Source organism: Lynx rufus, unplaced genomic scaffold (genome assembly GCF_022079265.1).
Source record: "Lynx rufus isolate CCGP_SWC_20201006 ecotype Redwood Valley unplaced genomic scaffold, mLynRuf1.p SCAF_4, whole genome shotgun sequence".
Lineage (NCBI taxonomy): Eukaryota > Metazoa > Chordata > Mammalia > Carnivora > Felidae > Lynx > Lynx rufus.
In genome coordinates, this window is record NW_025814856.1 from 111,910,867 (window position 1) to 111,927,397 (window position 16,531).

General features: G+C 35.6%; 1 protein-coding gene across 8 annotated transcripts in view; it reads left to right on the top strand.

Moving 5' to 3' along the window:
* The window catches only part of HDAC9 (histone deacetylase 9), a 742,193-nt gene that overhangs the window by 300,120 nt on the left and 425,542 nt on the right, over positions 1-16,531 (top strand). For 4 of the 8 annotated variants that reach the window (XM_047094862.1, XM_047094855.1, XM_047094859.1 and 1 more), the window contains exons 5-6: positions 181-307; positions 2,575-2,696. In XM_047094862.1, coding sequence (XP_046950818.1) covers positions 181-307; positions 2,575-2,696 — 249 coding nt within the window. The remainder of the gene's footprint in view (positions 1-180; positions 308-2,574; positions 2,697-16,531) is intronic. The other 4 variants (XM_047094857.1, XM_047094856.1, XM_047094861.1 and 1 more) reach the window with 1 other exon arrangement.

Sequence of the window (16,531 nt, forward strand, 5' to 3'; positions counted from 1 at the left end):
TACAAAACATTACTGTGCCATTTCCAAAAGCCTGTTTTTAGACTCTGGCTTCTTCTTTTAATAGGAAAACTTCACATGCAGTGACCAGTGGTGTTACTTCCTAATTTTTGCTAAATACTCCAGAGGCATGGAAGGACAAAGCCCCAAGTCAACATCTATTTCTGTATGTGTATGTTTCAGGAGCAGTGGCAAGTACAGAAGTAAAGCAGAAGCTTCAAGAATTCCTGTTGAGTAAATCAGCAACAAAAGACACTCCAACTAATGGAAAAAATCATTCCGTGAGCCGCCATCCCAAGCTCTGGTACACGTATGTTCAGTGTTTGGCCTTATTCATTCCCACGGGTCAAGAACATAGGTTCTGTGTTCAGCCAGCCTGGGCACAAAACCGAGGTCTGCCGTTCTCAGCTATGTGGCTGTGGTCAAGCTCCTTGAATTCTTGTCCTTCTCTGTAAAAAGACTATAATAATAATAATAATACCTGCCTTCTCGGGTTGCTGGAAAGGTCCTGTGAAATAATGTAGTAAACGATGCCACAGAGAGCAGTGCTTCATGAATGTTAGCAAGTATCATCTTGAGGGCAAGGAAGTAGATATGTTTTTTGGTGAATGAGTAACAGAAATGTGGGGTGGGGCATAGAAATTAGTTCCTAGTTTGCATTTTTCTATTCTCAGATGGTGCATCTGATATCTTTACAATAATTTCTGAGGATTTGGCAGGTTGAGATTTTATTTTACTTGGCTCGATAGGAGGTGGAGATCTGAGCTATTTTTAAAAGACCAGAAGCTTTGCAACTTAAAAAAAAAAAAAAAAAAAAAAGGCAGGAAGACAAGGGAGGGAAGGGAAAGAATGAGAACGAAGGCAACTAAGTAAAGCTAAGTCTTCAGTGACTAGTTTACGCCTGTCCATCTGACTTCATTTTTTGCTGCACTGTAAAATGAGTACCCTGGCTTCTGATACACAAGCTGACAACATAATGCATTATGGTATTACAGATCTATGGATCCGTGTTTCCCTGAGTCCAGGGAAAAGCCACTATGAAATACACAATTCTCCTTTCAGCAAAATATGAAGGATGTGGTGCTTTTTAAAATCAGGACAAACAGTAATAGATAAAGCATATTTGGATAACAGGCTAATAGATAATAGTATCATTGCTCTCATTTTATGTGTTTGCTGATTGACTACCGGATTTTACACTTGAATTTTTTGTGATCCCTCATATCATCAAGGTTAAGGAAGTAAATACTTGATTACTCTATATTGAAACTGGAAGCATCCCAGGAGTTCTATTGAAAAAGTTATTATCCTTCTGATTCTATTTTATAAGTATCTGCTTTTCTCAAAAAAAAAAAAAAGGTAACTGAGGCAGATTGCAGAGTAGAGTACTGAATGAATACTTTTTAATGGTTTACGTAATTTCCATCAGGCATGTCAGTTGACTTGAGAAGCCAGTCCCCGAAGAAAATTTTCAGATGTTCAGTTAACAGCCCAAAGTATTTAGAAATAAATATCATTTTATTACTTAAAATTACATACATAATTTATAACTAATTCATATTCCTTCTAAGTTACAGCTCATTTTAAGAAGAGATAATACCCTTTTTAAATGGGAAACAACTACGTACAAACAACGTGTCAGCTGAAAATTCTTTAGCTGTCCCCTTGGGTATATTAAACATGACTGTCAAATATCAGTTAGCAATCCCTTTTTATACTGAGCTGAACTTCAATAGGGCCCAACTCCAGACACTGTGAATCATTAATTTGTGGAATCAGAATTTAATGATTTTTGCTCACTATGGCTAGATGAAGTGCCCTTAAGCCAGTTAATTCTTGAGAATACATGATTCAAATAGATAATACTGGCAGAACCCTGCCCTGTTCATTGGTTTCTTTGTATATGATAATCATGGGTGTTATATCCACTGGATACACAATGTTCAGTCCTGGAAACTCTTCTCCAGTGGTGCAGTACAACTCTTTCACTATATTTGTGCAGGGAAGAGAAAACATTTTTAAAAATCATTTTCATGTTGAAGAAATATGCGATTGCCAATCTTTACCTTGTAAGTGCTGCAGAAATCAGGAGACCTGAGGCTGTTGACACTGTACTATCTCTGTAGTAGAAACGTCACCCTCATGTACTTTCATATATTACCTTGCAGTTTTCGAAAATGAAGTCCTTCTGTATATTTACTTTTACTTTGGTTATTCTACCTTGTTGACTAAAAAGGATTTGACTGATGACTTCATTACTAGTACGGCTCTTAACAAAACGTGCACAGTAATCTCAGATTATCAAAACTCAGGCTTTTGGTAAATTCTCTTTTAGTGAAGCAAACTTCCGTGTAAGTGTGTGATCACACACGCCGTGGTCATTCTTGGGAATCCTGCAGCATTCTATACCACTCTGCCAAAGTGAACTTGGTTACATGAGGCTGTGGTTTGTACACACTAAAAAGAAAGAACATAAACACAGCTGAGACACGTGCACAGCATGTGCAACTGATTATTGCTGGCCAACACGCAGTAAAAACTCCAGAGCAAATGGTGAGCCCTCTTTTTCTTTTGTAGGGCTGCCCACCACACGTCACTGGATCAAAGCTCTCCACCCCTGAGTGGAACATCTCCATCTTACAAATACACATTACCAGGAGCACAAGATGCAAAGGATGATTTCCCCCTTCGAAAAACTGGTAAGTTGGTTTAGCAAGACTCCACTTGCTCTTCCATAACATACCTGTAATTTAATTTTGCCTCTAGAGGAAAGGGTCAAAGGGTTTGAATCATAACTATCACACCCTCTCCACCCCTGCCCTTAGCATAAACAAATATGTGCATGTGTGCATACACACACACACACACACACACACACACCAGTTTCATCATCAGTTGATGCAGTATATATAATCAAAGTACTTTTTCAAATTTAAAAGTTCATCATGTTTGGATTATAAACAAATTATTGTCTTATTAGCAACAAAGATTAGAATTAGGGAAAATAGAAATTTGGTTTCTTAGAAAATTTAAATCTCCACCAATGAGGACCTCTGTAATTTCCTCCATTTACCTAAATTTTTCTTGACCCTCAACCATTTACTACAAAAATGGGAATAATAAACTTTCTTTTCATCACACATTTTAAAATCCATAAATTTTAATTGTTTGAGTGGTGAAAACATATAAGGCCAAGGCTACCTACCTTCTGAGTAAGTGACTTGCCTAACGTCTCACAGATTATAAGAGAACTCGGAGTGATGGTTTGTACCTAATACTCTCATGTAATTATATAAAAACTTGCTTAGGGGAACTTGGACAATGAAGCTTCTATTTGGAGTTTAGTAAAACGCCTCTGGCTCTAAGGCTTGTATTTGTTTTCTTGTCTTCTCTTTTTTCAGCCCTCTGATATGTGCTTATTTAATTTGTTACATGCTCTTACCCCTGTAATAAATATATTTAGACTTTAGCTAGATATAAGCATAAATAGCATTTGTGTACATTCTATTCTAAACGTTATGTTTTCTTAGAGAAAGTTCTAAACTTAAAAATTTTTGTATCCAGAAATAACCTGAAAAGGTATTCAGAGAAGATAGTTTTGTCTATCATATTTTACTCAGGCCTTCTTAAGAAGTGTAGATGTATGTAATTTGTATATGAAATCTAGAGAGTGGGAATGATTTCAAATAATTATATTCATTTTCCCAAGCAACCTTGAATAATTAAAATGGATATAGATTGTAAAAACACACGCTAAAGCTATATTCTATCATAATTTACCTATAGCATAATGAAGATTTAAAAATAAATCCATCATAAGTAAGAATTTATTACCTACCATCTAATGTACCAGGTACTGGGGTAGATCAGTGAAGTATTGGAAAGCAACCCATGCCTTTTAATTTTAATAGCTCACAGAGTTTTGCATTTCTACTATAAAACAATAGGTAGAGTAAAATGCTTCAAGAAGTAAAATACCTCAAGAAGGCTATGCAAAGGGAAGAATGAGTTTTATGTATTCCATCAGAATTTCACCCTATTATGTACAAATCAGATTGCCTTTCATGTAAATAAACTTCTCTGGGATAAAAGGAAGAAAGCAAAGACTGAGCCTCCACGTATTTCTAAAACATAGAGTATAGTTTATGAAAATTGATCCATAAAGGACATGAGTTTTAGAATGTGCAGACTTTGATCTGCTGTCTTGACATTTAGTTGCACCAGTGACATGTGTAGGAACTATTGACAGCGATTATGTGAATACTGCCCCAGGTCTCAGGGCAGTGACTGGCATTCAAGAGCCCAAGGAGTCACTAAAAGGAAAGAAAACATAAGTCCCCTTATGGCAGGAGGTTACTGATGAGTGATATAGTTACATTCATGGAGAAAGACTTCTACCCTGCTGTGCACACAGCCTTTGAATATATTCTTACCACTGGGAGACTGAAAACTGACTGCAGAACTGACACTGACTTTGAAAAGAAGTGGCATTTGGAGCCAGTAAAGCATCCAGAAAGAAAATCTGATCTTTTTCAATACTTCAGAACAAGTACTAAAAACCCACACTTTGTGTCCCAGTTTCCATGAGAACAGTTTAGGATTTTTTTCCTCTGTGAGGAATGACTAGCAAGCTGTTAATTTATTCTTGTAAAAATTCTCAGTCCACAACAGAATTCAAAGAGAAATCTTGCTCAGTGTGTATGTTACAAAATTTTATTCAAATCTGTACTAATACGAAAGACATTTACTGTGTCTATGTGATATATAATAATGGTGAAAAGATACAGCCCTTGTCTTTGCTAGTGTTATATTTTCTGTATTTGCCTGGTATTTGAAGTTGACTCCTTTTATATTGAAAATCTGACATTTATGAAGCATTAGGCCAAGGATTTGTAAAATGAAACTTTTTCAAGCACTATACCAATGAAACTCTTGAATAGCCATTAATACTTTTATATCTGTATAGATGTTTCAAAATATCTCTTTATTCTATTCCCATCATCTAAGAGAAGTATGATATAACTAAATACAGATGTTTTCTACACATTATCTAAAATACTTAAGAGATACTCTTCCTTAATTACAAATAGGCAGATAGTACTCTTCTAACTATAATCAATCCATTGTGTGAAAGTTTAGACATATATTTTCACTAAATGGAAGAGCACTGAAATATAGTAAAGCAATAATTTTTACTTCAGCATTTGTTGTATGTTTATGGCTTAATAGTTATTACCAAAAAAGTAAATAATAAACTATTACTGTAATTATAATTAAACATACGTAATGATTGGGGAAACTAAGATGATTTTCACATAAACCTACATCATATTAAATGAGATCTAGAGTAGTGGCATCATAGATCCCATATTGTAAATACCAGGATAGCTATAATAGAGTCAAGTTTTTCTACTGGGGCCTGATTATCACCCTCTGTGGTCTACTTGAATTTCACTGAACCCAATCTTGGATTTAAAAGAAGTTGTTAAATAAGTGGGTTCTCTTTTTCGATCTGCGTATAATACTAAAGGCAGTACCTTCAATTTCCTTTTAACCTGCATCAGGTCTGAATTGCCAGAATGTGTTAGTGAGATTTAGGGGATAAAGCTGGAACCAGAATAAGAAAAGTTTTAATGATCTTAAATGATTAAAGTGGCCCCAAGGGCATCCCTGAAGCAGTGAGCACAATTTGGAACCTCTCTTGACCTCCCAGGACCCAGCCTGACAGTGATAACCTAAGAACAGTCACCCACAGAAGTTTCATTTGTCTGCAGAAATCTGACCTTTGTCATGCAAAGTAGACCTTTACTTCCTTCCCCTTAGGAGAATCCTAGTTGCTCTTAGAATTTGGGCATTTAGGAAACATCAGAATAATACAAATAGGTGGCTCTAATCAGGCCCATTCGTAATTCACATGTAAATATAGAAATTGAGAGTCTTTTGATCCTTTCACCACAGTGAACAAGGAAGGATTTCATAATTAGTTGTGAAGTTGAGAATGAAGTAATTGTTTTCAACTTTTATATTTATCGCCCACACTTAAAATAGCACTTCCTTTTAGAATTACCTTCTGTGATTCTTTTTGTTCCACGAGAGAAGGATTTGTTGATGCTGAAATTTATAATATTTTACTGAACTTTATGTTTTGGCTGCAAATTATATTATAGTGTAGTAGGTGACTTTTTTCCCCTAATATAGTACCCTTCTAGACTGATAATAAACTATAAAATAGAGAAAGGAAGCTTCTGGGTCCAGACGCTTTTGCAATAGTACATATTTCTCACAAAGATACTGCATATGTGGTGACTTTGAACTGACCTTCAAAACCATTTGAATTGGATTCTATTTCCAGTGAGTGTGTACATATGTTTCATAAAATATTATGGTAAAAAAATTCTAGAAGTTTTATGCTCCATTATATTATTGGGGTCTTACCTAGTGAACTTTGCCTTTCTTTGAATGTTACAGTCATTCCATTTATTTAATACTTTTGAACAAAGTGAACTGGTTGGCTAGATTGACCTCTTAAAGCGTGCAAGCCATATAAAGCTTGGCATGGGCTAATAGGGCTGTTCCAGCCCCACTGAAATATTCATTTTAATGGTCAGCAACACTAGAGTAAGACTCAAGGATGGAAGGGGTCCAAACATAAGTTCAGATTTTGGAAGGCCGGTGTCGTTTTCCACACTGAGTAAGTTGGAAAGAAGGCAGAGATGAGATATATAGCTTTATAAATCTCCCTCAGAATAGCAGTTAGAAGTTCTGTTGTGGTACCTTGGTGACCCATTCGAGTTATTATAATCCAGAATTAATACAAGGAGGTTTTTTTAATATTATGTTTTAAAATCAGTTTTTCCCCCTTCTGTCTTTCTAATTCTGTGTTTTTCTCATGATACACAAGCACATGCTTATGTGCACATGTGGGCATGCACACACGTTTCTGCACAGATAGCACTAAAATAGTGCTTATGCTTGTAAAAATGTCACTCAGAATCTTATTCCAGGTCAACAAAAACTGGATTATTTTTACATATCTTTAGCACTCTGCCTTAATTCCATTGTTGCGGTCATTCTCACTTAAAATTAGTAGGATATTTCTTTTGTGATAAAGTTACAGCAGTTTTCCCAGAATCAAAAAGCAATGTGGCACAGTAACAACAGGCTTTGAATCCACCTACCCATTCAAAATGTGGATCCTCAATCTTAGGAAATTTACTTAACCTCTTTATCCTATGACTCTGTCATCTGTAAAATGCGAGTAATTATTGCTTTTGGTTCATATAGTTATTTTGGAAATTGCATTAAGTATTGCATGTAATGAGATTAGGATCTTAGCTAAGATTTAAGGAGTGCTTAGTTAATTTTATGTTTCTAGTTGAGAAGGAATTCAGTTTCATGTATTTTTATCAAGTTAAAACCAAATGTCTTATTGTTTAAGGAAAGACTTTTTAAGGTCTGACATTCTGCCACATTAATTGATAAAACAAGTAACTGGGGAGAAAGTGACAAACATTGTTTCTAAGCTATGTGCAACTTGCAGTACTAATGTCAACATTGGAATAAAGGGTTTTGTCAGTTTTGTATCTGCCTGGCATTTCAGAGCCAAATATGGTATCAGAAAATAGCAGCAAAATTGTTTCTGTCACCGACCATAGGAGGAACACCAATTGATGCTTTGTGTTCACTGGGGCCCAACCGAGGTTTAGTTTCTGCCCTTGACTTTTATTTATTTTTGAGAGAGAGACAGAGTGAGAGCAGGGGAGGAGCAGAGAGAGAGGGAGACACAGAATCCGAAGCAGGCTCCAGGCTGTGAGCTGTCAACACAGAGCCCGACATGGGGCTCGAACTCATGAACCCTGAGATCATGACCTGAGCCAAACGTCAGACGCTTAACCATCTGAGCTACCCAAGCGCCCTGACTTTTATTTTTAAATTATTAGACTTTAAGTTTAGATTTGCAGAAAAACTGAGCAGATAGTACAGAGGGTTTCCATGTCATTTATTCCTCTCCACCACCAGTATTTGCTCTTACTTACATCTTCCATTAGTGTGGTTCATTTGGTATAATTAATTAACTACTAGGTACATTATTATTAGTGTAGTCCAAAATTTACATGAAGGTTTACTCTTAGTGTTGTAAAGTTCTATAGATTTTGACTCACTTGTAATGTCATGTCATGTATCCATCATTACAATATAATGCAGAATAGGGGCGCCTGGGTGGCGCAGTCGGTTAAGCGTCCGACTTCAGCCAGGTCACGATCTCGCGGTCCGTGAGTTCGAGCCCCGCGTCGGGCTCTGGGCTGATGGCTCAGAGCCTGGAGCCTGTTTCCGGTTCTGTGCCTCCCTCTCTCTCTGCCCCTCCCCCATTCGTGCTCTGTCTCTCTCTGTCCCAAAAATAAATAAACGTTGAAAAAAAAAATTAAAAAAAAAAAAAAAAACAATATAATGCAGAATAGTTTCACTGCCCTAAAAATCCTCTCTGCTCCATGGATTCATCCCTCTCTCTGACCAACCCCTGGTGACCACTGGTATTTTTACTGTCTCTATAGCCTTGCCTTCTGCTGCATGTCATATAGTTGGAACCGTATAGAATAATGTGTGCAGCCTTCCAGACTGGCTTCTTTGACTTGGCAATATGCATTTAAGATCCCTTCATGTCTTCCTGTGCCTTGTAAGCTTATTTCTTTTAATTGCTAAATAATATTGTACTGTATAAAGGAACCACAGTTTGTACATCCATTTACCTATTGAAAGACATCCCAGTTCCTTCCGAATTTTAGCATTTATGAATAAATCTGTAAACATTCCCATGTAGGTTTTGTGTGATGTACGTTTTGAACCCAATTATGTAAACACATTGGAGTGTGACAGCTGGATCTTATGATAAGACTATGTTTAGTTTTGTGAAAAAAAAAAAAAAGTTCCAAACTGTCTTCCAAAGTGGCTGTACTATTTTGCATACCCACCAGCAGTGGGTCAGAGTCCTTGTTGATCCACATACTCACCAGCACTTGGTATTTTCAGTTTCAGTTTTTTGGATTTTAAACATTTTAATAGGTTATGATGGTTTCCCATTTTGGTTTTAATTTGTAATTTCCCAGTGATAGCGTGGCATATTTTTCTCTATCCCTTTACTTTTAATCTATCTGTGTCTTTATTTTTAAAATCGCTTTCTTATAGGCAATGTATAGTTGGGTTTTTTTTTAATTTTTTTAATTCACTTATTTTTGAAAGGGAGGGTGAGGGGCAGAGAGAGAGGGGTACAGAGGATCCTAAGCAGGCTCTGTGCTGACAGCAGCAAGCCCTATGCAGGGCTGGAACTCATTAACCATGAGATCATAACCTGAGCTGAAGTCAGATGCTCAACTGACTGAGCCACCGAGGTTCCCCATGTTTTGTTTTGTTTTTTGTTTTTTTAATCCAGTCTGACAGTCTCTTTTAATTAGTGTATTAGACCATTCATATTTAAAGTGGTTACTGGTGGGGGGGTGCCTGGGTGGCTCAGTAGGTTGAGTGCTGACTCTTGATTTCTGCTCAGGTCATGACCCCAGACCTCACCATACATGGAGCCTGCTTGGGATTCTCTGTCTCTCTCCCTCTGTCCCTCTTCACTGCTCATGCTCGCTCTCTCTCTCTCTCTCTCTCTCTTTCTCTCTCTAATAAAAAAAAAAAAGTAAAGTGGTTATTGATATCATTAGATTATTACCACCATGTTTGTAACTGTTTTCTAATCATCATACTTACTTTATTTATTTATTTTTTTTATCTTCCCCTCTTTTTGTACCTTCTGTGGATTTGTTTGTTTTTTCTTGAGAGAGAAGGAGGGAGGGACAGTGGGAGCAGGGGAGAGGGACAGAGGGAGACTTCTAAATTGCTGCGGATTTTTCTTGCAACACTTTAAACATTTCAGTACACTCTGATCACTTGCATGGTTTCTGACCAGAAATCTGATACAGTTTGTACCCTTGTTACTCTCTAGACAGGTTGCTTTCTAATGTCCTCCGCTTTCTTTGAAGATACTCTTTTGTCTTTGGTTTTCTGCAGTTGGAATATGATACTCCTAGGTCTTTAGCTTTTGGAATTTATACTGATCCTCATTCCCTGAAATTCCTATACAGAGTTTTCAATGGATTTCAGTCATTATTTAAATATTCTTCTGTTCCGTTCTTTCTTGCTATTTTGGGATTACCAGTATACATACAGTATATCTTTTGTAATTGTCTCAGAGTTCTAGGATATTGTGTTCTTTTTTTACTTTGTCTTTCAGCTTGGGAATCTTCTATTGACATATCTTTGGGATCATTGATTCTTTCCTCAGCCATGTCCAGTCAACTGAGGAGCTCATCACAGGCATTCATTCTGTGCTTTTGATTTCAAACATTTCCTTTTCATTCTCTCTTAGTGTTTCCATCTCTCTGCTTACATTTACCCATATGTTCTTGCATGTGGTCAACTTTTTCCATTAGAGCCCTTCACATAGTACTCAGTTATTTTCTCTATCCGATAATTCCAAAATCGTTATGTTATCTGAGTCTGGCCTGATGTTTGCTTTTATCTCTTTAGACTCTGTTTTCTCTGGCTTTTTAGCATGCTTTGCAATTTTCTGTTGAAAGCTGGATCTGATATTAGAAAATAGAAATTGAGTGGTTAAGTTTTTGGTGTGGATTTTATGTTAATCTGACTGGAACTAGACTGCTTTTAATGTTTACTGTAGCTGTAGTTGACAGAGTTTTCTGGTTTTGTTTGTTTTCCTCCCCTTTCTTAGGATTTCCCTAAGAATTTCTTTATAAATAGAGTCTCATTTACAGCTCTCTTAGTTATAATCCATTGTTTTATGTTGGAACCCTATTGATGTGGTGGTCAGACGTTGGGGAACATCAGTATTCTATAATCTTATGCTTAAACTTAAGTTTTTTAGTGGAACTAAATCTGTGATCCGTGACCTCCAAAACTGTTTCTGCTTAAGTGAGACAGAAAGGCTAGAAGGTGCTGGAGAAGGCTTATTGTTCTACCCTCCAGGTCAAGTAAAGATCTGGTAAAATATTTTCCCTTGCAGGGCAGGTTTTTCTCATGTACAGATCTTTAAATTGTTACCTTTTCCCTGGGGATGTTTCAAAATAGTTACTTTTCTCCTCTCTTCCATCCCTGCTCCTTGCCCTCACTTACATAGGAGGGGACTTTTCACTGATCTTCACTTAGAGAACCTGCTTTGGTTCTTATGCGTAAAACCCCCTGAGATTAAGCCCATCCAGCGAGTTAGTCCATATCAGCCTTGAGCGATTTGTGCCTCTAGCAACTCATCAAAATTACATTTAGATGTTCCTACCCGTTACTGGCTCTAGTGGCTTCTGCTTCCAGTAAACTGATCTCAGCTGTGATTTTCTGTATTTTCCTGGCTCTCCAGATTTCAGGGTAGCAGTTTGCTCTGAGACCTCTATTCTCTGAAGGATCTAAGAAAACCGCTTTGATTTTTACTTTGCTCAGCCTTTTTTCTTGTGGTGAGGATGGAAGTGAAGATTTCTAAGCTCTTTACGTGTCGGAGTTAATACCAGAAGTCCGCCATTGACTTTTAAACCTGTAAAATATTTAAAAAAATTTTTTAAACATAGCTTTCCAACTTTTTGAGGTGACAGATTTATATTTAAGCAATAGAATTCTTACCAATTAATTATAATAGATTTTTTTAAAGATTAACATAAATGATTGACTGTCTTTCTCAGCTTGGTCATGACTAACAAATCCATGTGCTAAAACTGTGACAGAATAGACTGAAATAATTTTAAAATCACATTGTGGAAGGAATCCAACACTTTGTGCTGAAGTCTTTGCCTAATGAAATATTCTGTGATAATTCCTTCTATCCCCTCTTCTGTATGTCATCTCCTTAATAGGAACCAACACCCTATTGATTTTGGTAATTTGAAAATAAATTCGATGAAATATTGGTTTGCAACGGAGTTTAAACTACCGTGTAAGCACAATTTGGGAATTATAAGGATTTTTTTTCTGTGTTTTTCTTACTTTTCTCATTATATCAAACTCTATAGATGTGAAAAGATAAGAAAAACCAACCATAGCCCTCCAAAAATTAGAAAATTTAGTTCCTGTTTAAAATAGGATTTAATATTCTACATAGATAATTTACTTTTTAAAAGCAGACCTTTTGATAGATTTAATCACTTTGATTATGAAAAGTTAGCCATTTTAAACTATTTCATTGATTCTAAATGCTAATTTCTTAAACAAACGTCTGAAATCTGAATGGATCTAATGGATAGTATTTTCATAGTTCAACCAGCCATGTTTGTTGGGTTTTTTTTTTTTTTGCTTTTGCATTTTTTTCTTAGTGATTGTGCATGCTGCAGTTGATAAATTACTAGTATTTACTTAAAAAATAAATGGTTTAGAATAGTAACGTTTCTTGTGATAGAGAAAAAATACAGATTTATATGTATTTGTTAATTTAAAAATTATAAAAAGCATAGAAATTAATGTTCCTAGGAATTATTTATTCAAAAGTTAGTTGTGGTTAGGTTAGAATCAAGGAACAAAATGGTTGAAGTTTCACAATTCAATAAACAAGAAGCTGGTCTCACAGATTGTATGTGCAATATGGATGATAACTAGTTAGAGCCAAGAGCAAGAATCAATTGCAAATTGTGTGATAATTAAACAACCTTGTAAGAACTTTGAAAATCTAACTCAAAGTATTTGTTTGTGGGGGAAACTAGTATGAAAAAGCTATTATGCCCTAGAAGGACAAAGCATGGAAAATAATCTTATGGTTTGGAATTAGATCTGGCTGAGAATTACAGCATAGTGCTACCACTTCAAACTATGTGACCATGGGAAAGTTAGAGGACTTCTCTGAGCCTCAAATGTCAAATATGGAAAATACTTGCCTTGCAGAATTATTATAAGCAATAAAGATATTGCATGAAAGTGCCCAGCACAGTGACTGGTACGTAGTAGTCTCAGTACATATTACCTGTATGAGTTACTGAGAACGATGGTATGACATTCATGGTAGGGGTTGTTAGTAGTAGCCACATAGTATAATTACGGAAGACGTGGAATGGTAAAAGGCATCTAGAACTATGGTCTTAACCCTGTCACTAATATCTGACCTTAAACATAGCATTTCATGATTTGGATTCAGATTTTTTAAGGAAAAGATTTGGAGCAAATGATTCCTAAGATGTATCTAAGTCCAAAAGGAAATATATTATCATGTTTCATGGAGAGTAAGATAAGAAAATGTTAATAATTTGAAGACCGTATAAATAAGAAATGATGGTGCTTTTACAGAATTATGTCTCAAATTCGTTATAATTAACTGTAACAAACTCTAATGACATATTTTTCACTCCCCGTAAAATGCTCAATTAGAAACAGGCAGGACATTTTAGATAAGATTGGAATGAGAAATTGGCAAAAAATAATAATTAAGATTTTAAAAGCATTTAGCCATCTGCTGTATAATCATAAGAATGATTGAAAAAAAAAAAGACTCCTAATTTGTAATATTCACAATTTTATAACTTGAAACACTGGGGAAAATATTCCATGCAAATATATGCACTTATGTATCTCTAGACATATCTAATGAAATAAATTAAAATGTGACAGAAAATAAGTGGTGAAATGTTTGCAATTATATTTTCTTTAAATGTTCAGCCACTCACTGGGTTTTTTGAAATTAAAGTGTCCTTTATGGGAAAGAAATCTGGAGGAAACCATTATCTGTTTGCTCAAAACCCGTCTTTGTGTTAAGGCAGCATGTAATAAAAGTTTATCCTGACATTCTAAATTTTTCATCAAGTGGCCTTAATCTACCTAGCCAGAAGTTACCTGTATTTTTGTTTCCTGATCTCCCCTTTTATAAATAGTTTGTTTCCCAAACTATTTGCTTTGGAGATTCTTATTTTTATCTCAAGATTTATATATTCTATATAAAAGATACATCCATACCTATCCATATAAAAGATACATTCAAAAGTCATTTTTTATAAGACCTTCATTCTGATATTTTCACTATCTATATTCCCATTTCACCATAATTTTTGCTATAAAAGCTGGCAATCATGTTAATTATTAGATATCATATTTCATACTGATATTTTTATCTCGTTCATCCCAATTAGATGGTAAATATGTCCTTGAAGAGAGTGTTTGTAACATCTTTATTCCATATCTGACAAAACCACACTTTGTGCTGTATCTCTCAGTGAGTAAAGAAATCAATATACACAATAAAGGATTTTTGCCATTAATGAGCTTACAATCTTCAGAGTAAGTAAGGCACATAGAGTAGGTTCCAGAAAGGTTTATTGAAAATTAATTTATTATAACATTTGGACCACCTTACTTCTTGAGGAACTACTATTTTATATTTCCAGATTATAAACATTCTTGAGTAAAAGGGAAGATGCAAACCACCTGAAGAATGTAGATAAGAGAAGACATTGAGATACTCACTTTAGTTTTCAGTATTCAGCATATTTAATTGGAATTGTCTATTTTAATTTTATTATGTATACATTTTAAGTAGGTAACACAGAAGAAATTCTCAGAGAGCATTTACTACCTACAATGGCTGTATTTGTGTGGTTCTTTGAAAATAATGGTGTAAAAGTTCTGTATCTGTATTATCCAACTCAGTAGCCACTAGACAAGTGTAGCCACTTGACATTAAACAAAATGTGGCTAGTATGCCTGAGGAGATACGTTTTTGTTGAAAATTTTCAATAAATTTGAATTTAAATATATGTGTAGCTGTTTACTACCATATAGGACAGCTTGAGTATGACCAAAGAAGGCACAAATGTGGCCTGAGTGTTACTACAAAATCCTTCCAGTGCCCAGGGCAGACATCACTAATCAGTCAGAGCAAACTCTTCTCCCTGAGTTTGGACACAGACTTAGAAGCATTTTTAAATCATATCACCCAAGTCAGAACAGAATTATGCTTTTTTGGAACTCTTAATTTTAAGTAGGAAGAAACCAATACAAAGTAGCTTAGCTTAAAAAAAAAAAAAAGGAGGAGGAGATTTGGAGGGATTCTTTTAACTGAATTTGCCTAGTCTCCATGTGCTTAGATGTTAGTTCAATGTGATCATATGTTGTTATGAGATCCTCCCTCCAAATGCTGACAAGGATAAGCTAGTACAGCCCTAGTCCTACCTCTTAGCTGCTTAACAAAATAGCAAATCAAGCATTTTCCACCACGTAGTTCTGATAAATTCCAAAGACTAACTCACTTGAACCGCTTGAGTTATGTACCACCCCTCAACATATCACTCTCACAGAGAGACAGATTGCATTGGGGAAGTAGGTAGGGAGACTGCCTCACTTGTTCACCCTGGAAGCTTTAATGTAATTTACAGTTGTTCTCAAATGATCTGGACTGAGAATGAAACTCTGACCAGCATTTATCCTTCTAAAAGGCAGCTCTGATTCTATTAACACTCTCTCCCTCTCTTTGTTTTTACTGTCATACTTTCTGCAAATAGTACGAGATTTCACTTCTTCCGTACCAATTTTGATGCCTTTTATTTCTTTTTCGTGTCTGATTGCTGTGGACTTCCAGTACTCTGTGGAATAGAAGTACACAGGACTTCCAGTACTCTGTGGAATAGAAGTACACAGGACTTCCAGTACTCTGTGGAGTAGAAGTGATGAAAGTGGACATCCTTTCCTTGTTCATGCCCTAAGAGGTCTCATTTTCACCATTGAGTATGATGTTAGCTGTGGGTTTTTCATAGATGGCTTTTATTATGTTGAAGTATATTCCCTCTAGACCTACTTTGCTGAGAGTTTTTATCATTAATGGATGTTGTGCTTTGTCAAGTGCTTTTTCTGCATTTATTGAGATGATCATATGGTTCTTGTCCTTTCTTTTATTAATGTGATGTATTACATTGATTGACTTGCAAATATTGAACCACCCTTGGATCCCTGGAACAAATCCTACTTGATCGTGGTGAGTGATTTTTAACGTATTGTTGGACTCAGTTTGCTAATATTTTCTTGACAATATTTGCATCTATGTTCATCAGAGATATTGGCCTGTAGTTTTCTTTTTTGTAGTGTCTTTGTCTGGTTTTGGTATCAGGGTAATTCTGGCCTCACAGATTGAATTTGGAAGATTTCTTTCCTCTTCTATATTTTTGGAATAGTTTGGGTAGGTATCAACTCTTAAAGATCTGGTGGAATTCACCAGTGAAGCCATCTAGTCCTGGACTGTTGTTTGTTGGGAGTTTTTTCATTACCGATTAACTTTCATTGCTAGTAATCAGTGTGTTCAAATTTTCTATTTTTTCCTGGTTCAGTTTTGGATGCTTCTAAGAATTTATCCATTTATTCTAGGTTGTCCAATTTGTTGGCATATAATTTTTCATACGTTTTATTATAATCCTTTGTGTTTCTGTGGTGTCAGTTGTTATTTTTTCCCCTTTGTTTCTGATTTAATTTACTTGAGTCTTTTCTCTTTTTTTCTTGATGAGTCTGGTGAAAGGTTTATGAATTTTAT